The 23,404-nt window shown below is 40.0% G+C and overlaps 1 protein-coding gene across 1 annotated transcript in view; it reads left to right on the top strand.

Annotated features, from left to right (window-relative positions):
* Positions 1-254: 254 nt before the first annotated feature.
* Positions 255-23,404, top strand: part of TMEM150B (transmembrane protein 150B) — a 489,913-nt gene continuing 466,763 nt past the window's right edge. The window contains exon 1 of the mRNA XM_044059685.1: positions 255-728. Within this exon, the coding sequence (XP_043915620.1) occupies positions 629-728 (100 nt within the window). The 5' untranslated portion in view covers positions 255-628. The remainder of the gene's footprint in view (positions 729-23,404) is intronic.

Here is a 23,404-nt window from a genome sequence, read left to right on the forward strand (position 1 = left end):
GCCAGTTTTTACTAACTTATTACTGATTATATTACTTAAAGAAACAAAACAGAATTTCTTTTAAAGTAAAATTGTTTGTTTTATAGGAAGTCATGGCAGACTGCTGGATTTGCTGCAGCTGATAGCCCTTTGATTTAATAAATACTATCACAGTTAATTCTGAAAAGAAGAATTTTAGGAGAGTTGAAATCTTGACGCAGGGTGGAAATAATTGCAGTATTTGCAATGACTCATACTGGGAGAGGCAGAGCCAGGCATTATCTCGTGTCTCTACACACACAAAGCTCTGGCAGCATTGTTAACACTGACTCCAAGTAGAAAAGTAGACAAGCATCGTAAGTGTCTGCTTCTCATATACACAACCAGGTCTCCTGCCGCATGAAGTCAGGCTCCTTCTTATTCGGCAGTCTGTTATTTCTGTGTACCCGTCAATATCTGCAGATTTATAGCAGCCCAAAGCAAGGCTCAGCACTTGGGAAAGTAAATTACTTTTTTTGAAATAGCTGGATTACATGGAGTTTCTTTAGTAACAAAGAATTGTAACCAGACTTCTGGAACAGCTTACAGATAAGGAAGTACTTTTTGGTTTTGACTGCTGTTATCAGACATTTATTATAGCTAAAAGAACATGGGAAGAACAGGAAATGAAGGGCAAAACTGCTACTTTCTAAAACACAGCAATTCAGACACCCAAGAGCTTGGTGAGCAGGAAGAAGGAAAATGCTGGGGTAAGTCTCAAATGTTGTACTGATGTTTAAACTATCTTAAAGCTTACACAGTGATTCTCTCGCTTGTTTAAACGTGTAATTCTGTGTGCCAGAATTGTGCAGCGTGCTTACATGTCTATTTAAAGGAGAAACAAAACTAACCATGACAGCACCAGTGAGAGACAGGGTTAAGCTGGTGATCAAGATTGTTTATTCTGACAGTCTGCTGTATCTTTAAACTTTATGCAGGAAACACATGTGAAAAGGAAACTTTCTTTTCTAGAGACAAGCACTGAGGTTCCCTAGTTTGAGTATTGGGATCTAATAGAGACATGATATGTAATAAACCTGCAATAATAGCAAGGATTATACTGCAGCTGAGGCTCTCACTTCTCCTGCTCTGAATGCGGGGGAGGGGGGATCAGAGCAGGTGATCTTATTTTTGTCTAACCACTTCTCATAACAGCAATAGGCTGCACAGTATGTTCTACACTTACTTCTATAGCAGATAAAATTGGATTAAACAGTACTTATGTGCATTATATCTGCAACTAATACAAAATAAATTAAACTCTTAGTTCTCAGTTCAAACTCTGTTATGTAGAGTGACCTGTAACCTAAGACTGGGAATCAGTCATTCTTAACAAACTTGTTGTGGATCTTAACACTCTTAATCTGACTGACTTCTACTAACTCCGTTAATGCCGCTGGATTGTCTTGACTCATTTAATACTGCTGGTAGCCTTCTCAATTCATTTATCCCACTATGGGCCCTTGAAACTGTTCATCATCAGGCGGTCTCTACCATCTCTGATTTTTGTAATTGTGCTGTGGGACCTTGAATTTGTTAATCCTGCTGGGGACCTCTGATTAAACTAAACCTGCTAGTGTTCCAGTTCTGTTTATCCTGCTACAGGCTTTTGGTTTCTTTAGTCTTGTTGTGAGCTCCATAACACCTTTAATTTGACTGGGCTCCCCAGTGACTGTTAATCTTCTTTTGGCTTTTCCCGGTTAGGGGTCGCCTCAGCGGATCACCTGTCCACTCATGATTGGCAGTGGAGTAACTGTTAATAATGCTAAATTATTCCCAAGTTTTTTTTTTTAATTCTGATAGGCTTTTTGAATTTGATAAACTTGTTGATACTCATTGCCTGTCTTAATCCTGCCCACTTTCCTCCACGCAAACGTTTTAGTCACACGTAAGGCACCGGGAAGGATTCATTAATGCTGCTACACTAAGTGTACACCATTCTGAGTGACTAGACAGCACAAGCATGTCTCACATTTTCTTCCTCCTACGATTTTCTTACAACCTTAAATATCAAGGTGGATTCGTAAAGATTACCACAATGTATTGATTATGTCTGCACTTAGTCTAATCTTTCTGAGTGAATAGACAACACAAAAATGTGGTAGGGATGTGCTTGAATACATATTGTGTACATTTAGTGTACACTTCTTTTTTTTTATTCATATGTTAATTTACTTAGAAGCTTGCATATCCATATAATATGTTTATATGCTTTGTGAGTCTATTAATCTTTCTATAGTCCCTGACACATAATACCTCATGGATGTCCATAACACAATTAACCATGATGGGTAGGAGTCTACAAAAGGAAATATAAATTTAAAGGTCTTACAGCTGAATTATTTTCTTATTACTGGTGATAAAATAACTGTGTAAAAGAGAGATGCTTAATGATATCACACAGTTTTAAATGCAATGCTTCCTGAAAGCAAGGGCAAAAGTAATGGTTATTAATTAATTACTGTTGGGTTATTTATTTAAATTATTTATTAGTTGCATTTATTAGACGGGTTAGTTACTACAGGTTAGGATGCATGAACAGACAAGAGCTAGAAAGGAAAGTTCCATTACTACTTGCACAATGGACTGGTTACTGTACATCAAATGCTAAATGACACATGCATGACTGGAGCACATATGTATGAATAGTTAAAACAAACATCAGATTATATATTATAGGTTCATAGGTGTTTACTAGGCTAATGACCCCAAGGGCGTTTTTAAGCCTAGCCATTCATTCCAAATCTCTGACAAGTTCTGATACCCTTGATAAGTGTAAGCATGGGCCTGGGAGATGAGTCATTTACAGGTTACCTGTTTGCATTAGAGACACAGGTGCCAAATCAGGGATGAATTTCCGGTTTCCCATCCAGTTGTCCATGTTGCACTTGAATTGGGTTAGGGAGGAACTCTGCTACACATGGATGGGGAGCCTGTTCCATAGATGGGGTAGTCTCTGGGATACATACCCTATCTCTCCAGCAGGTCCTATTTATATCACAGGCAAGGTTTAAGTCTTTAGAACAGGTCATTCTGGTACTGTTTGTTTTGTGGTTATGGAGGAGGGCGATCAGAGTGGTGTCAGACAATTCTTTCTATACCAGACATAGACCTCCCCTCAAAAGCCTGTAGGAGACAGAATACAGGGACAGGGCCTTGAGGTGGTCTGCATAGGGCATATTACTTATGCCCTGTATTCTTTTAGTGAGGAACCTCTGTGGACGTTCCAGTTGTTGGATATGCATGGTTAGGTACATACCAAAGGGGGCATTGTACTTAATGATAGGTCTGATGAATGCTGAATACAGTGGAACAATGACTTCCTTGGACTTAGATGCCATACCTTTGTTTATAAGTTGTGCAATATAGAATGATTTCCTCACCACTGTAGACACATGATGATCAAAGGCTAGATTACTATCTATGTGTGTTCCTAAGTCCCTGACTACTGGGTCAGCTCTAAGGGGTGTGTTGTCAATATGATAGTTACCAGGGATGGATGACTTCCTAAAGGATACTATTATGTATTTCTTGGCATTTAGTTTTAGTCCATAGCTCTGACACCAGTTGTTTGTCTGTGTCAGCCCCTCCTGGAGAACATTTCTGTCAGTTTGAAATTCAGTGACAGCTCCTAATTTGCAATCATCTACAAATTTAGTCAGCCAGAGACTACTGACATTGGCCTTGACTTCTGAGAAGTAAATGCAAAAAAATGAGTGGTCCAAGGACTGATCCCTGAGGGACTCCACGTGATTGGCCTCTTTGTAGAGGTGGACTCCCCAGTTCTAACTTCCTGGGTCCTGTCTGTGAGCCAGTTGGGTATCCACCGGGTGACATACGGGTTTGTACTTAACCTCTTGAGTTTGTCAACAATGCCTGAGTGGGGTATTGTGTCAAACGCCTGGGCCAGGTCAAGGTAGGCAGTGTGAACGATTTTGTCCTCATCCATTGCTTTGGTGACCTTCTCAAAGAATTCCATCAGGTTGAATAGGCATGATCTGCCCTTGACGAAACCAAACTGGGTTGTGTCCAGTGTCTGGAGGTTTACTATATCTCTGTTCATCATCTCCATTATAATTCTCTCCATGGCTTTGCAGATAAGACTAGTGAGACTATTGGGTCTGTAGTTTCCAGGGTCTGTAGATGGCCCACCTTTGTGCAGAGGGATGACTTTTGCCCTTCTCCATTCATGCGGCATGAAGCCTGTTTGCAGGCTACAGTTAAATAGTAATTCCAGAGGCCCTGATAGGTCATGTTTCATGCTATTTAGAAGGCATCCTGGGATACTGTCTGGGCTCATTGATGCAGTGTTCTTGGTCTTAGAGAGAGCATTAAGGACCAGAAGGTTTGCTATATCTTCTGGCTCAGTATAAGTGGATCCACTTACAATTAGCTCTGCACACAATTGTGTATAGCCTTTGAGGTTGCGGACATAGCTAAAGAATGCTTTGTGGTTATCTTTGGCTGGACAGGCCAAACATACCTCAAATTTGGCTTTGGTAGACTTTATTTGTCCTCTGAGTTGTTTTTTTAGTTTGATGAGAGTGCTTTCATCCTGCTGGGTTCTGCTTCTCTTAATTTTTGCCATGATTTCCTTCCTCCTGTTATACATCCGATTGATTTTGTGATTCCACCAGGGTGGCTTGTTTTTTGAGTTAGCTTTGTACTTCTTCCTGGTGGGTACAGCTGCCTCTATGCAGCTATTAACATGCTTGTACAGGGTTTCTATGAACAGTTCTGTATAGGTAGAAGTGTTCTCAGGGTTTGTAGGGGCTTGACATTTTGACAGCTATATCCTTTTATGATATCTTGTGATATAGAGACTGGAGACTCCTATAACTGCAGGCAAAACATTATCAGATAGATCTTCTGTCAGTGCATATTTATTGTCCAGGTAATATGATTTCATTTCAAATTTAATCTGGGAGAAAAAATATTAATGCTATGAATAGACAGAAGCCAACTGTTATTTTGGTAAGTAATAAATGACTCAGTGTCCTTTCTAATTATTACTATTCTTGGGAGTATTTGGTTTGTGAATAGATAATAATCGAATCTACAGTGAAAGTATTTGCCTGGGCAACAAATCAGTAAAGCCAGCACAGGCTGACTTGTGTATCAATCTGTATACAAACAAGTTTTGTCAAGCAAAGTTTGTTAGGAAATGCTACCATCCAGCAGTTTTACACTTAAATAATACTAAACAGTTGCACTGGAATCACTAGCTGAAGAAATGTGATATATGATTATAAGCCTTTTCAAGTGTACTGACTACCTGCAGCGGGTGTATTATTACATGTGACAGCACCAGGTAGTAATTTCAGATCAAGTTTCAAATTTAAACAGGTATCAGATAATTGTTGTACAGTAGGCACATGCCTCTTATTATAAAATTGTTTATTAGTCTAGTGAACATCATGTGTGCCTGTTGTGAGGCTATTAAACTTCCGTGATCTCACATTCTTTTTCCTGCTTGAGGCTCTAAGTCAGTTAATTGTTACAGAAGTTCATAAAATCAAAAAACAAAATATAGCTTTAAATGTCTTGCAGTTGCCCATTTTGTTTTATTACTAGAGTTTTTGGTTCTAGTATATACCACAGCACTTCCAAAACATTTCCTCTGAATATATCGTTTCAGTACATTTTTAAAAAGTTCTGGATCTCAGACATTCCATTCATCAACAGTTATAATAAATACTTAAATACCCTTGCTATACGTTTTGTTCCAATTGTTTTAATGGTATTCAGATTTTACTTATTACATTTGGTCCATTTGCCACTGTTTTGGGATTTATACTTTTAACATTTAACTTTTATTGGTCTACCTACAGAGGCTTGTGAGCCTCGTGAGCCATTTTAAAATGAACTTGTGCATAACTCCATGTCTTTTTCTCACTGTCAATTGGCAGTAGAGTCATCTGCATATTGGATATATGCTAGATTTCCAGGAACATTCCTCAAAATGGCCTGTGTCCACCTCTCCAGGAACATCTCTTATATGACCTGTTTCCACCTCTCCAGGAGGATTCTTTATATAACCCATATCCACCTCTCCAGGAACATCCCTCTTATGACCTGTATCCACCTCTCCAGGAGCGTTCCTCATACGACCTGTATCCACCTCACTGGGAACATCCCTCTTATGACCTGTATCCACCTCTCCAGGAGCATTCCTCATATGACCATCACCAGGAGCATTCCCAGGAACACCCTTCATATGACTTGTATAGAGACACACTAGTAAAGATCCTAAAATGGATTCTTATTGACCACCTTACATGTGCTTGATAGGGATTTGAGTACTTGTTTTCCAAGGAAATCCTTTCAGCATGTGTAGACAGTTAACTCATCCTACAAGGTAGGGCTGAAGAACACATGCACTTATTTTAAGTTTGATAAGTGCATAGCGAACTTTATCATAAGTCTATGAGTAGTCAAACAATAAGGTTTTGCCATGGTAATGTATCCCTGACTTATCATTCTAGTAGCTGTATATCTAACTTTATCTATTATGGTATGTGCCTTTCCATTTTAATATTCGTTTGAGTGTTACGCATTTCTCTAAATTTGCGTTTTAAGCACTCAGGGTCTTCCTGCGTTTCAGCCTATATCATAATATGCTGGTTCTCCCCCTTCCCTACATACATGGCAGGTGCATACACAGATGAACATTCCCTCTCAATGGCTTCCAAGTCAGCTAAATTAAGAAGTAGGAATGCCTTTGTACATGCGTCTTTATCATAAAATGCAGCCTGTATGAAAATTATCATATTCTTGCTCAAACACTCACCAGTTCTCAGCAATATTATTATAAAACACCAGCAGTTCAGGTCTACGAACTCCCTCTGCCATAACAACACAATAATAAGTATAGACCAGGCACTTGTAATTATGCCCAAATGCACAACAATCTCTCTGAAAAGGCTTCACTTTTAACACTGAAACACTGCTGACACTTTCTATACTTTGAAAAGTTAGAGTTAATGTGAAAAAAATGCAGACGTTTTAGCCTTTTCATACATTTTCACACTTTGGAAATTATTTCAAACACTTTTCTATTTATTTGAATACTTTTTTCAGTATGTTGCAGTTTCAGACATTTTATCTCTGTAATTATTTTGAAAGTTTTTGAATGCTTCGCCACTTGTTCAGCAACTGAAAAATCATTTAAATACCCTTGAATAACTGCTGACCTGTTTGCGAGTTGGCTCCTGTATATTCCTCCACTTCTAACTGCGTGTGTCATGGTTTGTGAGTTGATTCACTTCGGATCCCATTCTGACGCCATGCCACATGTCTCTTGTATTCATGAGACAGTAAGGCACTGTGATGGGTTCAGGTTGTTTACTGTACATAAACACATCAGGAGCTGTAAGTGGGACACATGTTTAAGTTAACTGGCTGGCTCATTATTCAAACACATCGCATGTGCATCTCCATTCATGACTGCATTCACTCCGACTGACTATACAAAATGGCAGTGATCTTGTACGTGCTCAGTTAACTTATATGCATGTGCTATCTAGCTACAGTGGCTAACTAGGCACAATACACACAATGAGTTACAGAGCAAGCATGCACTGATGAAGGATTTCAGTCATGCGATGTGTTAATGTCAATACAATTATTTTTTATGCATATGATAAGAGAAGTGAAAGTGTTGCTTAAACTGAGCATGAATGAAAAGTTGCAAGGCCATATAGAGGCAGTGATATCCACATCAGTATGCAGTGTGGTAGTGGATTCATTTTGATTTATTTTACAGAAAGGTGAGTTGATAATTGAATGACAGCAACTGTGGTATCTAGTAGGAAACCTCTCACAAGGTGGCAGCAGTTAGTAAATTAACAGCAGTCACTGCAAATGGTGAGAGTAAGGATTATGTATAGGTCAGCCTGTGTCCTGCATTGAGTCCAAAGAAGACATTGGTGACAAGACTATAAAAAATATTGGTTTATTCAGTACTCTGACAAAACAAAGAATTAAACCATTTGGCTTTGCAGAGTTATATAAAGTAAACATTACCATAGATACTTCTCAAAAGTGTTCAGTCTACACACAGCACCTCCAAAACAAGGAGATGTCTAAAAAAACAAATGTCTAAGGTTTAAGGAGCTGTTGTTAATGAGCTGTTTCCTGTGGTCCAATAGTGCAACGTTTGATTTTCTCAGCTTCCATTGCGTAACTGTGTGACTCTGAGCAAGTCACTCCTAGGCTATGTCCGAAAAAGGTCCAAAGAGATCAGTGCTCTACCTCAGAAAACAAATAGATACATAAGGCTCCTGGCATCTCTCAGACCCAGGTTCCAGCTCAGGTTTTGTCACAGACTACACTTCATTGGTTAGCCTCCAAATGATCACTTAAACTCTGTACTTACAGATCTTTTTTTTATGTGATCCTGTACATGAGGAACTAATTTCATGTCTGCTGTTTTCAGGCAACCTCCTTGTGTATACCACCTTCATTGTTAATTAAATCAGTTTTAACTAGCTAATTATTGTGAGTCATTCCCTAACACTATAATGCAGTAAACATTATACATTATGATTCTCCAGAACCAATACATTACCCCAGCACAAATTCAGAGATCCTGTAATCATGAGAATGGCTGTAGGTACTGGACATCCCCTTTGCATTTCTTTTGGCTTGGGTAAGTCTGTTTGAGAAAAGGTGAACATTATTGTCTCTGGCCTTGCCAAACTCCTCCCACATATACAATATCACTTCAGTGACTGATGTTGCTGCTGTCTTTCTGGCTATTGTTATGTATCAGTCGATTCTAGGTTTCCCCTTCTACTTTAGTACAGAATACTTCTTTCTTTAGTGTGATGCATTTATTCACTACTTGTGTCCATCAGCAGGTCCTTTGGTTGTTATCAAGACAAGCAATGACCATCTTGAAACCATAAGTCCTTGCCACTACATCAGTGAAGTCATTTCAATTGCTTGTTCATAGGTTCATAGGCAAATACTGGGCTAGCTGCCCTTGTGGGCCATTTTAAGCCTAGCCAGTTTCCCTTTAGTGAGGATCAAACTTAGTACCTTCTGTTTGTGAGGTAAACACAATAACCATTAGACCAACCTTCCAACCCCATTGCTGACCTTGCCAGATGCATGAGAGATTTTCTTCTGGAGGTTGGAACTGAACTTATCCAGTGTATGCTGGTTTATCCCACTAATAAATAGGAAAATGCCAAAAATGAGAGATGCGGTCAAGGACAGAGATGGCAGGAAATGACATTGGCCTAATGAGTGAAGAGTACAGGGAGGTGATAACTTCATTTTTTCTCTAGTTTTCAAATTCTTCCTTAGAACTAGCCAGTTTTCTACTTTTAGCACTCAAACCTGATTTTTTGAGCTCAGCACTTGCTTAGAACTCGTTGTAAGCACTAGATAGTCTACAGATTGCTACATCACTCTGCTTTCCTTACTAAGTAAAGAGAAAAACAATTCTAGTACTTAAATAATTAAGCACCCTTCCAGGCATGTCTAATGGTCATCTCCCTGTGTTTTCTCCAGTCCACCTGGTGAATCTGGGCATCTTGGGGCAATGTAGCAATTGCCTCATGTACACAGACAACCCTCACCTCTTACCACCCAACACTACAACCTGTGAGAGATGCACTTATGTTGCCAAGCTGGAAGCCAAGCTCTTTCCAGCCAAGACTGAACTAGTCAGTCAAGAGGAGAAGGTAAACACCCACACCACACCACGCACAACACATTGTCCTTCAAAACCTACACCACCAAAACCCACACATAGTAAGGCAAAACACACACCTACATTTGTCAAGACTGTTAATAAAAATCTGCCCAAGCAACAGAGACCTCCGAAGCTGAAACGCAAACAACCACTACCCCCACAACACAACCTAACAAAACCAGTGTGCCACTCAACCTCAGCCCCTAAGGCAAAACAGCGTACCAAACACACTAGTCATAGGCGACTCTATAGTCAGGCAGACTGATGTCCCACTCACCAGGCTAAACAAGGAGAAAGTTACGGTCAGCTGCCTGTCGGGTGCCAGAATCCACCACATAACGCACGCACTCAGGTCATTCCACAACAAGTACAAATATGACTTTGTCATTGTCCATGCTGGAGTGAATGACCTGAGATGTACCTCCCTGGACTACATGAAAAGAGACATGGAGCAGCTCCCAGATCTTGTAGCCCAGGCAGGTATGACCCTAGCCCTGAGTAGCATCCTGCCATTGCCCAGAATGATACCACAGTACAAGGATAAAATTACTGACTTCAACAATTGGCTAAGCTTCTGGTGTCATTCTAAGGGAATCCAGTATCTGTCTGCCTGGGATGACATGATTGACAGACCATGATACTTTGTCAGAGCTGGCCTGCACCTGTTGCCACTGGGATTCTGGATACTGGCTAAGGCTCTTGCCACCCCTATAGTGCCTTTTTAGGCAGGGTTCAAATGACAAAATTACCACCATAACAGATACAAGCAAGCAAAATCTGAGGGTAACGTTACTCAATGCTAAAAGTCTAAACCTCAAAATGCACTCACTCAAGGCACTCCTTAAAATGGAGAACATTGACATCTGTGCAGTGACAGGCACCTGGTTCAAGGCTCCAGAGAGCACCACTGCAATACCAGGCTACAATTCATACCACACCTTTTGGCCACCTAAACTGGACTGAAACACTAAAGGCAGAGATGTGTCCATATTCACCAAGGATATCCACACCTCCAGGCTACTTGCTCAACATAATGCATCCGAGATTCTCCAGGTGCAACTAACACTACATAAGACTGCAATTCAAATTGTAGCTTGCTACAGATCCCCCACCATGCCCCATGATTCCCACTCCACTTTTCTTAACCTAGTGGAAAATATTAAGGTACAACCAAATACCCTATTACTGGGCGACTTCAACTACTCTGCCATTAACTGGGAAAACTATTTATGTACCAACACATTTGCTCAACGATTTTTGGAATTCATAAATTCCAACACATTTGATCAACTTATCCATACTCCCACCAGGGGCACCAATATCCTAGACATGGTCATTATCAACATGGGCGACTGATGCTCCACACCAGAGGTCAGCTCCTCATTGGTCAGATCCGATCATAAGCTAATCACCCTAGACATCCACATCCTGCACCCACCCCCATTAAGGTGACCACCATAAAAAACTTCTCCAAAGCCAACTTCATGCTTCTCAAGACAGAAGTGGCAAACTTCACAACACCCATGCAGATGGAAAGTAGAAGTATGACGGTTGAATCTTACACCAGTGCACTGTATGAACACATACACGAGTGCATGGATCGTGCCATCGCAAATAGAACCAAGATGCTCTCCTCCAAAAAAGGAAGCCATGCTGGTGGTCCCCTGCCATAAACAAACTCCACAACAGAAGGAAGAAATTATTGCAAAATCCCAAGAGTGGAAAAACTCTCTTGTCAGCCTTAGTAAGAAGCGGAGATCCCTTATAAAATCCTTCAAAGCTAGTTACGAAAATAAAATCTCCATAGATTCTAAAAACAACCACAAGGCATTCTATAGTTATGTCAAGAATCTCAATGGCAACACTCAGATCTGCTCTGAGTTACAGCACAATGGCACTAAATATATACAGAACCAACTGATATTGCCAACATCCTGGCAGATAGGTTCAGTGCTAGCTCCCTTCCCCTCTCACCCCCTAAAGGGCCCATCTCAATACCAGAAGAATGCCAAGTCCCGGTAGTCATGGCCACACAAGTAAAAAACGCACTCTCCAAAGCCAAGAATACAGCATGCATGGGACCAGACAACATCCCGGGCTGTGTTCTGCATGAACTACAAAACGAAATGGCACCCTACACAAGTACCATGTTCAAGTATAGCCTCACTTCAGGCTTTGTGCCTACTGAATGGTGCACAGCTACAGTTATCCCACTACACAAGGGGGGGATCCACCATGGACTACTGCCCCATTAGCCTGACGAGCCTGATCGGTAATCTTCAACCTCTGGACCCCACCCATTTGGGTTCGTGAAAGGTAGATTATGTCTCCTAAACCTGATTGACTTCTTTGAAGCAGTCACCAGAGCCGTGGATGAGGGTAAGGAGGTTCACACAGACTATCTAGACCTCGCCAAGGCATTCAACACCATCCTCCACTCTGGAATCATAGATAAACTCACTAAACTGGGCATAAATCCCTATGTCACACGATGGGTTGCCAACTGGCTCACTGACAGAACCCACACTGTGAAAGTAGCCGACTCCAAATCCAACTCCAGACCAGTGACAAGTGGAGTACCACATGGTTCAGTCCTGAGTCCACTCCTGTTTGGCATCTACTTCTCTAAAGTTCACGCCAATACAGAGGGTCTAACAAACTTCACAGATGACTGCAAACTAGGAGCCATCACTGAATCCCCAAATGATGTGGACATTCTACAAAAGTGCCTCACTGAGACAGATACCTGGTGTCAAAGCCATGGCCTCAAGCTCAATGCCAAAAAATGTGTAGTCATTCCCTTTGTGAAATACCCTGTGCTCTTGAACTACCACATAAGTGGTAGTCCTTTTAACACCAAAAGTGTGATAAGAGACCTGGGAACACAGGTGAACATTAGTCTGTCCTTCAATAACCACATCGCCACAGTAGTCAAGAAATCCTTCTACATGGCACACCTCATCACAAAAGGTTTCTCATCCAGAAAAAAGGAGGCCATTGCTCCTCTCTACTCATCCCTCATTAGCCCTATTATAGAGTACAATGCCCCATTTGGTGTGTATCTCACAAGACATTTACAGCAACTGGAAAGGCCGCAGAAATACCTCACAAAGAGGATCTCTGGCCTCAAACAGATGCCCCATGCAGACCGTCTCAAAAAACTCTAGCTTTACTCTGTCACATGTCACTTATTCAGAGGCAATCTCTGCCTAACATACAAAGCCATGTCAAACCCAGAGCTGTTGGACTTGCTTCACTTAAAGAAATCCCAATCCCTCCATGCCACACGTTCCAGGGACCTAAACCTTATCACCACAATAAACAAAACATGCTGGAGGGATATCTTCCTGTCCCAGAGACTGCCCATTCATGTCAAGCAGAGCACCTCATTAGCCCTCTTTAAGAAAAATCTTGACGATTGGATGGGAAATAGGAAATTCACCCCGGGATCACTTCTGTGGCTCTGCTCAACAGGGGTACAGGAAAATACATTTTTGGGGTGGCAAAAGCCTGGGAATCTTTATGACTATGCTTATATAAGCCCTAGGGCCAATAGCCTAGTACCTACCTATGAACCTAAGACAATCCCCTTACTTATGAGGTTAGCCATATAGAATGTCTTTCTTACCACTCTGGAGACATGGTGATCAAAAGCAAAGTTTCTGTCAACTTGACTGCCCAGATCTTTCACCACTGAGTGCATACTTAGGGTATTGTCATTAATGTCGTAATTTACAGGAACATTGCTTTTGCTGAAAGGGATGATAATACATTTTTTGCATTGAGTTTGAAGCCATGACTTTGGCACCAATCACTTGTTTGTGTAAGACCTTCTAGAAGGATATTTTTTGTTACTGAATATACAATATTTTCAGATAAATTGGATAATATAATATAATATAATATAATAAAATAATTTTGGGACATTTTGGGTAAATGTAAAAATCTAAGCCCTATATTTAAAAATCAACTTCAGATTTCTTATACAAGGGGTAGAAGTATCAAGGACTTTGTGGTACATGGTAAGTTTTATTTACCGAGTACAGAAAGAAATAAAGAGCCAAGGTTAACAGGTACTTTCCTGTGTGGAGAATGTAAGAGTTGTGGCTATATAGTAAATGGTTTTGAAAAAATTAATGGTAAGAGGTTCCAAATAAAAGGGACCTATGGGTGTCAAAGTGAAAGGGTCATACGTGGACTAAGATGTCTGTGTAAAAAATTCTACAAAGGGGAAGTAAAAGGAGTTTTTCAACTAGGCTAAAGAAACATATTAGGGATATCAAAAGGGGCAGGACGGAAAATCCTGTAGCTTTTCACTTTCTAAATTTTCACAATAGCAACCCACACAGGTTACAAGCTACAATTTTGGAACAAATAAGTGGCGATGGGGTAAACATAAACAATATAAAAAGAATGCTATGGAGAAAAGAATCTATTCTCATCTTAAAATATAATACTTTAACTCTTTGTGGATTAAACAAGGAATGTATTTGGAAATGTATGATGTAATTGATCAATTTTTTTATTGAGTTTAATTTGTTTAATTGAATAATAGTTTTATGGTAACGTATTTAAAGAGTGTAAGGTAGAGGGAAAGGTATACTCTGTAAAGGCATAATAGCCGAGGCGCTAGCGGTGAAAACTGTTTTGATATCACTTACGTTTGTTATTGTAATATAATCCTGTCTCAGGATTGTTGGCTGTCTGTTATTCCGTTGTTGCTACATAAAGTCTTTGCTTCCAGCAATGGTGTAAAACCTTCTAGAAGGATGTTGACATTGTTTGTAGATTCTATAACCACACCCAGTTTACAGTCATCAGCCACAGTCCCTTAGTTTTAGCTTGTACTTCAGAGAAATAGATTCCAAATAATAGAGGTTCTAGGAGTGATCCCTGTGGAACACCATGGGTAACAGGTCTGCTGTTGGAGGTAGATTCCCCTATTTTGACTGTATGTGTTCTGTCAGAGAGCCAGTTCGCAATCCATCTTACAATATAAGGGTTAATGTCTAGCTGGGAGAGTATGTCAATGATGCATGACTGAGGGATAGTGTCAAATGCCTTGGCCAGGTCTAGGTAGGTTTTATGCACAGATTTCCCCTCATCCAGGGCCCTTGTGACTGTCTCGAGGAAGTCCAGCAGGATTAACAAGCATGATCTCCCCGTGACAAATCCAAACTGGGTAGGATCTAGTGTTTGGAGATTACCTATATCTTTGTTGATAAGGTCCATGATGATTCTCTCCATGGCCTTGCAGGTAAGGCTAGTCAGGCTAATAGATCTGTAGTTCCCGGGGTCAGTAGAAGCACCACCTTTGTGCAGGGGGATAATGGTGGCTGTTTTCCATTCAGCTGGGATGAAGTCGGTGCTTAGACTGTGATTGAAAAGAGTAGCCTATGGTGATGCTAATTCTTGTTTGAGCCCATGTAGGATGTGGCCTAGAATGTTATCAGGTCCCATCGATGCTGTGTTTTTGGTCTTAGAGAGGGCGTTTATGACCTGCTCTTTAGAGATACAAGGTAGGGGACAGGTGGTAGGAGTGTCATGAAGTACATGTGGCAGGGTTGAGGGAATGAAGTTTTTGCTGAACATCTTGGCTTGCAGGTAGCTATGTCCCCGGCTCAATGTATGTGTCACCATTAGCTACCAGTTCAGTGCAAATCTGAGCCTTACCGTTTAGGTTACGGATGTAACTAAAGAACGGCTTATGGTTGTTTTTGGTTGAGGAAGCTGTCTTGGATTCATAGTTTGCCTTGGAGGACTTCACAGGAAGTCTTATTTGCTTATTTAAGCTGAGGAGGGTGTGTCTCCATTTTACAGCCTGCTCTTTCTTACTCTTGGACAGCAGTTTCTTCCTTTTATTGCAAAGCCTGTTAATGGTGGCTGTTCAGAAGGCAGGTTTGCTTTTCCTTGAAAAGCTTGTTTTGGTATTAACAGGTGGTGCTGAGTCAGTGCAGTTATATAGGTGCTTGTATAAGACATTGGTGTAGAGCTTTGTAAAGTTCCCGGTTCCATCTCAGCGGGGGAGGTGCAATGAAGCTATTTATACCATTCTGTAAGAAGTTATAATTTGCTTTGGAGAGTTTTGTTTAGTCTAGTTGCTGCTAGTGGAGGGTCAGGTGTGATAGTTACCTCAAATGAGACTGATTTGTGGTCAGATCTCACCAGGGATGAACTCACAGTGGGTGAGCTACACTGGTCTCCAATATTTTGTAAGTACCAGATCCAGGATGTTGGCACACCTGGTGGAGGTGTCAACCAGCTATTCCAGGGGATTGTAGTAGACAAAGTCGAGGAACCTTTGGACAGGTGAGTTTGAGCATGAGTAATTCACCTAGTCAATGCTAGGGTAGTTAAAGTCTCCCAAAACTATGGTGCTAGGCTGTATCTTGATAGACTCAAGTTATTCCAAATAGGCAGAGTGGGTGTCCTGATCCATGGAGGGAGTTCTGTAGCTGGGAATGACTTGAATAGGTGTCCTACCAACAGTTAATTGCACCTGAAGTATCTCTAGGGTGTCATATTGTTTGACCAATCTGGAGGTATATTTATCCTTGATGAATATTGATACAACACCTCCTTTAGTTTTCTTGCCTTCAGTTTGTGGTCTGAACATGTGGAGGAGGTGTAACCCGGTATAGCTGGGGTGCTCTCCACAGCCTTGGACCAGATCACGGTGACTGCACAAATGTCTGCATCCTCCAGGGTAAGGACTGCTTCCCGTGAGTGCAGTTTCATGGTTGGTATTTTTACATTGGGAGTTTTGTCCTTGTGACACTGCCTAAAAATGACACTATGGGGGTGGCAAGAGTCTTGGCCAGTAGTTGAAATCCCAGGTGTGACAGATGAAGACCATCAATGGCAAAGCATCAAGGTCTGTAGATTATGTCATCCCAGGCTGACAGATACTGGATCCCCTTAGAATGACACCAAAACTCAGCTAAATATTGAAGCCAATTATTTTCTGTTTGTATTGAGGCATCATTCTAGGTGAAGGTAAAATGCTGCTTAAGTCTAAACATACCTGCCTGATACACATAGTCTGAAAGCTCAGTTATGTCTCTCTTCATATAGCCCAGAGAGGTACATTTCAAGTCATTCACACCAACATGGACTATGACAGAGTCATAACAGTACCTGTTGAGAAATTTGAGTGCATGTGTGATATGGTGGATCCTGGCACCTGACAGACAGCTGACCCTGACCTTCTCCTTATTCAGCTTGGTGAGAGGGACGTCTGTATGTCTCACGATGGAGTCTCCTATGACTATTATGTTAGGCTTAGTGTTTAGCCTTATGGGTTGACTGGTGAGACGTGCTTGTGTTTGGGAGGTCTCTGGTGTTTTGGTAAGTTTGTGGCGAGGACTTCAGCAGGTTTGGGTGGAGTAGGTGGTGAGGTGTGCATGCTGACAAACCTGCTCAGTGTCAGATGTAGTGACTGGCGTGTGAGAGAGCATTGAATCAAGGTTTTTAATATAATTACATCTCTCACATGTTGAGTTTGTGAGCACTAGAAGTACAGGAAGGGTTGTCTGTGTACATAAGGCAGTTGATACACTGCTTTAGGATGCCCATGTTGACCAATCTGGCTGGAGAAACTGTGGGAAATTGTCCGTTCATAATACTAGGTGAATTTATATGGTCAGGAACAGGAATATAGTGGGAAAGGGGTCACAAGTAGGAATAACTAGTGGGCGAGTTGTGTTAATACCTCAGAGGCTAGGCTTAATGCTACATTAGTAGGTAGAGTGGGGCCTTAGGAAAAACTCTTGAGGCCATTATTACAATGGTGTGTTTACACAGCTTTACTAGTACTGCCTCGTTGCCCAGAATGTGCTAAAGATGAGGAACTACACTGTTGGGACACAGCTGTATCTAAGGGAAAAATTGTCTAAATGAAATGTCTGGCTATGGCGCACAATGAGCGGCAGTCTGCTGTGCTGCACGATGAGCAAACAAGCAGAAACCCACTCAAGGGTGGGGTAAAATACTAGAAGGTTAAAACCTAAAACAACTTTAAAAAAACTCAAAAGAACCAATGAGGTGTTACTCCAAGCCCTAGACCTGCCAGCCTTTACCAGCCAGGGGCCAATCAGTACAATCCTGTCACTAGAGCACAGACGCGCCCTTTCTAATCCAAGGTGGTATGGAAAATGTGCTCAGCACAAACAGCCGCTGCAAAAAAAAAAAAAAAAAACAACCAGGCCCAGAAACAGCAGTCCTGTGTCTGGACTATGCTACAGCTACTAGCTACACTATTTTAGGCAGAAAATACTACAGAAATGTTTACCACAGCGTAAAAACAGCAGTGAGTCACTAAATAAAAGTTTTAAACAAAAACTACAAGTAAATCAGTTGTATGATACACTCCTTGGCAGGAAAATCAGAACAAACAAGCAGATGGTTAACAAATGGAGAACATTTCCAGTTAATACCTTTCAAACAGTGAAAATGGATAAAAAAAGCTGTACAAATAGTGAAAACAGTAGCTAAAATGATTTAACAGGCCCAGTAAGCCAGGCAATTGCAGTACAACAGTGCAGTTTGTTTATAGTAATAAAATACAGTAAAAAAGTTGTCAATAGACAATAAAAAGTGCAATAAATAGTAAGATAAGCAATAAATAGTAAAAATAAGCAAGGGACAGAGCAGTTAATTACACTGTACAATGACATTTCACTGTTTTATGTAATTACATCACAATTACATTGACAGTAAAACATTAATAAATGTACTCAGAGATGAGATTTGCTACTTAGTTCATCTTTGTCAATCTGTTTCTACTGCACAAATGTCATGCCCAATCAGTACATGCATATACAAACTGCACTTGTATGGGTTGCATGTGCAAAATCCAGCTTCACTTTTAGTTTTTTACATAATGTAAGATAACAATACAGACATGAGCAGTAATAATTGCTTAGTAACATATGTTTCTTGTACAATGGACAAAGGTTTTAAATTCAGGTGCCATTTAACTAGCATTATGATCCCTGAATTACTATTCTTGTGACTTGCTTTTCCATGAACTGTTATACAAAGCTTGCCATAATAAATAGATTTCATCACTCACATTAATATTTGCATTTTAATAATATTTGCAGTGGGATTTCTTCAGAAACACATTCCTCTGCAAAATAAATTTATCCTCTGGAGAATACTTCGCAAACAGTCAAAATAATGTCTCTATAGGCCTAGTATGCTTGGAAGAATGAACCGCTTATGCTCTTTGGGATGTCTTCTACTAATAATACTGTGACATCAATTTATCTATCACTCAGCTATGTTAAATATCTTCAGTTGTCCACACCTCTCTGGTTAAAGGGCAAATTTGTCATAGTTCTTGGAAAGTAAAGATGATTATTCAGTACCTTCTGACCTTCTGGAACTGTCCATAGCCGATAATCTAGCCTGTCACCTTTTTAGAGCAAAAAAAATGATAAATTATCTTCCTTTGGAAATGGTCATGATGGCCTTTTATATTCACATTCCAGTCATACACTGACCTTTGGGGTTAGGAGTTTAGGATTTTGTGGATGGTCTGGTCAAACATTGGTCATGGGTTATGCTTTGGGGGATTTTGCAGTCATAGACAGGTCTTAGAGTTAGGATTGTGGGAGCAGTCGAATGATACACTGGTCTTGGGTTAGGAGTTTGGAACAGCATGGTTATATATAGTTCATGAGGTGAAAAATTTGATTCTTCTGGGTAGGTGGCAGGAGTCACAACCGCATGGTGTCTTCTTATGGATCAGGTGGTTCCTCCACATCATCCATTTTGGCAGTAGGCATTCTTGAACAATTCACAAATGGTTTGTATTTCCTGTCTAGGTAACCTGTCTTGCACTAGCAACATACATTAATGGCATACCTCTTAAGGTAATTTAGCCTGTTTTCCAGTTTTATAGTCAATAGTAAGAATTTCCTGACTTAGTAAAATGTTGCAACTCCTTTTTATTTACACGCTGGCACCAGGTTTTGGGTGACTGTCTCAGAATATCATGTCTTGTCAACTCCCATATGCACTACAGTTTTCTCTTCAAAAATGTCCTTTCTGGAACAGTACTGCTGAGTGACCTGTATATTATTATGATAAGTGAACAGAAAATTGCCTGTGTAATCCTGCAGGGGATTTCCACAGGCTTTAGCTGTTTCCTCAAATGTTTTTCACATACTTTCCATTTAGCTCTTTTGTGGCAGGGTGGCTAATTGCAAGCATAAACTGCTTGATAGCATTCAGTTTCAGAAACGTAAAACCCGATCTTAACTCTGAATAGCTACCACTGACAATGTATTCAAGAAAGCCATTCCCTGCAAAAATTTCCACAGTATTTTTTCATTGATTCCACACAAATTTTTCCTAAACACTCGGTGAATGTACCTACTGTAGGCAAGCACAGTGAGTCTGTAGAAGGGCCTTCAGTTTGAATAAGTAAGTGTAGAGTGCAAGTATTGCCTGATGTGTCTTAATTCAGCAGTGTCTGCTGCACAAGTAGAACAACTGGTTTGTACACTAATACAAGGACTCCTGCTTTGTAGATTGTAAATAGGCAACCATGTGCTTTCTGCAAGGTAACATTTTATTTTCTAAGATGACACAAATTTGGAGATGATTTTAATAGCTAAGAGTCACGGATTGAGGGAACAAGACTATAAATCCACAAGAAAAAAAAATCAATAAAATGCCTAACTTTTCAATAGAGACACACAGTACACTTCCATGTTCTAGTGCTTTCAGGCCCCTTGAAAAGCAACAAAAAACACAAATGTTTTAAACAGTACTCTGTAAGGGAGAAAAAAATGAATTCACAGGTTCATAGTTAAGTACTAGGCTAGTTGCCTTTGTAGGTCATTTTAAGCCAAAGCAGTTTTTTTCAAAATTGAGAATCAGACCTTGTATCTTGTGTCTGCAAGATAAATATTTTAACCTTTATTGCCAACCCCTAACCCACCATTTTTTTAATAACTTCATTGAGAGCAACTGGCAAGGCTGAATGGAGATGAAAGGCTAGAAAAAAGTTGGATGAGGAACAGCTGATGTAGCATTTAGAAAGTCTCTTAATTGCACTTTCACTCTTTGGAGAACATTATGCAGTCTAAAAACCTTGTATAGCCAAAGTTGTTGGCATCCTGTACTGTTAAACAACATTTTTTTTACAAAATTTTACAAAATTATTCAGCATTTAAAGGTTGATGTTCCATGATTTGATACTGAAGGTACTAATATAATGCCATCAGTCCACCTAAGTATATTTTCTTTGAGTTTACACTGCTGTGGAGACTTAGAGGGGTACAAAGTTTTGAAGCAAAACCAGGCATTCTATTTACTCTGAATTACAGAGACCTCAGGAGTTACTATATAGAGTTCGGAAGCTTAAGGGCTACTTTGAACTTTTTTGAGGGGAAAGCTCCCCTGCAACAGCATTGCTATGCTAGAAATATTTCACATTCATTGGTTATGTCTTTAAATTTTTAATATGTGTAGATTAGTGAGGGAGTTGAATTTCACAGTTTAATATTCATCATAGTCAGTTCAGCAGTGTGTAATTTCGGCATTGTATCAGATCAGCAGTGTGCCATTTCGGCAATGTATCAGATCAGCAGTGTATCAGTTTGGCATTGCATCAGGTCAGCAGTGTGTCAGTTCGGCATTGTATCAGATCAGCAGTGTGCCAGTTTGGCATTGTATCAGATCAGCAGTGTGTCAGTTTGGCATTGTATCAAATCAGCAGTGTGTCAGTTCGGCATTGTATCAGATCAGCAGTGTGTCTGTTCATCATTGCATCAGATCAGCAGTGTGCCAGTTTGGCATTGTATCAGATCAGCAGTGTGCCAGTTCGGCATTATATCAGATCAGCAGTGCGCCAGTTCAGCATTGTATCAGATCAGCAGTGTGCCAGTTCAGTATTGTATCAGATCAGCAGTGTGTCAGTTCGGCATTGTATCAGATCAGCAGTGTGTGATTTCATATCTCTCCTTATGCTGCATTGTGTATTGATGTTCTGTGCATAAAAATTATCTCTTGTTTCCAAGAAAAAAAATGATAGATATGACAGAAATAATAAGAATGACTTTTTTTTCAAAACTGAGTAAAAGGAAAATAGACAAAAAGAGATATGTGAATAAAGAATAACATAAATACATGTGAAGGTAATACAGGTTTTATTCTTTGAGAGGTGAAAGAAACTACTTAAATGCTTACAGAAACTCAATAGGAAGGAAGAAAGACATTTAACAGGGATTCTAAGGTGTGAGACCTGGTATGATGGTAGGTCATGTGATGTTACCAATAAAAAGTAAGGTGAGGTTTAAAGTGACTAGACAGGATGTGTAATAAAATGTGAAAATGTTGACAATGTTGAACATGCAGTTTGATGTATAGAACAGATAATTTTTAGAAATTTCTATGATTTTTTTAAAGGTTCTATTTCTGAACAAAATAAATATGGACAATATTGCTGATAGACGACGTTCTGAAATGAAAGTAGCAAGAACAAATATGTTGAAGTACAAATGAGAATGGATAATTTGCACAGAATGATGAGGAGGTGTTATATAATAAAGAAAGGGAAGTGGAAATATGTATGGAAAGGGGAAGTAAAAGAAGGAAATGGGTAAATAAAGTGATACAAGAAATATAAAATGAGAAAGGAAAATGAAGTATAATGATTCAAGAAAATGTGTAATGAGAACACAGAAGGAATAATATGGCATGTTTAGTGTTAGGTGGTTAATCAATAAAAAGACTCATACTTTCTTAATAAGGTCTATGGGCAGCACAGTGGTTCTAGAATTAAGGTCCCTACTCATGAACAGGATCCACTATAGAGTCTGATTTCCACTCACTGTGTGCGAGTAGAGTTTGCAAGTTTTCCTTCTACCTTTCAAAAACATGCTGGTCGACTGGTTGTTGTAAAAAAAGAAAAAAAAAAGAAGTAACTGCAAATGAATGTCGCAAAACGTGAAAAGGATTGCTTTATGCAAAATGTCAGCAAAACTAAACAAATGTTGGTGAGACAAGAGAAATTTACTGGATAGCACACACAAACATTATGTTAAGAGTTTACATACCATCCATTCATCCTACAGCTGGAGCTTTCTTCCACTCATATAGCTCCCCTTCACAACAACTCTGGATTCTTTGTCATCTACCAACTTCTCCACCTTCCTGTACAGTTGGCTTAATTACCCACTGAATTACTTATGGTTGGCTTTTGACTTCTGTGAGCCTCCAAGAAAATTAGTGTAATCATTTCCCCACAACAGTAATATCAGAGTCAACTTCCATCCAAATGAAATGGAGGCTTTACTTCTGCCACCACTGTCATTGGTCTTTACTCAGTGAGAAATCCAGGTGCCCATGGAGGGAGCAGCCTCATATCTTACAGTGGTTGAGACAAGACAGAGGCTATTCCAGCAGTAGTACAGACACCTCGCCCTCTGAAAGACAGAGCTCAACTTTCACACCTAAGGGAAATGAATAGACATCCTTTAATAAGAAATGTGAAGTTACGGGAGGGCAAGAGGTAAAAAAGTAACAAAAATGCTAGTAGGGTCAAAAGACCCTAGAAGAATTAATTAAGTCATTGACCCCTCTGATATTTAAATTTTCAGTAACTTACAGCAAACTTAATAACAAAGGGTCCACAGCAGGTTACATAAAGATGGAGCAGTGAAGGAATTA

This window comes from Protopterus annectens, chromosome 17.part0, assembly GCF_019279795.1.
Source record: "Protopterus annectens isolate FY-2018-M chromosome 17.part0, PAN1.0, whole genome shotgun sequence".
Lineage (NCBI taxonomy): Eukaryota > Metazoa > Chordata > Ceratodontiformes > Protopteridae > Protopterus > Protopterus annectens.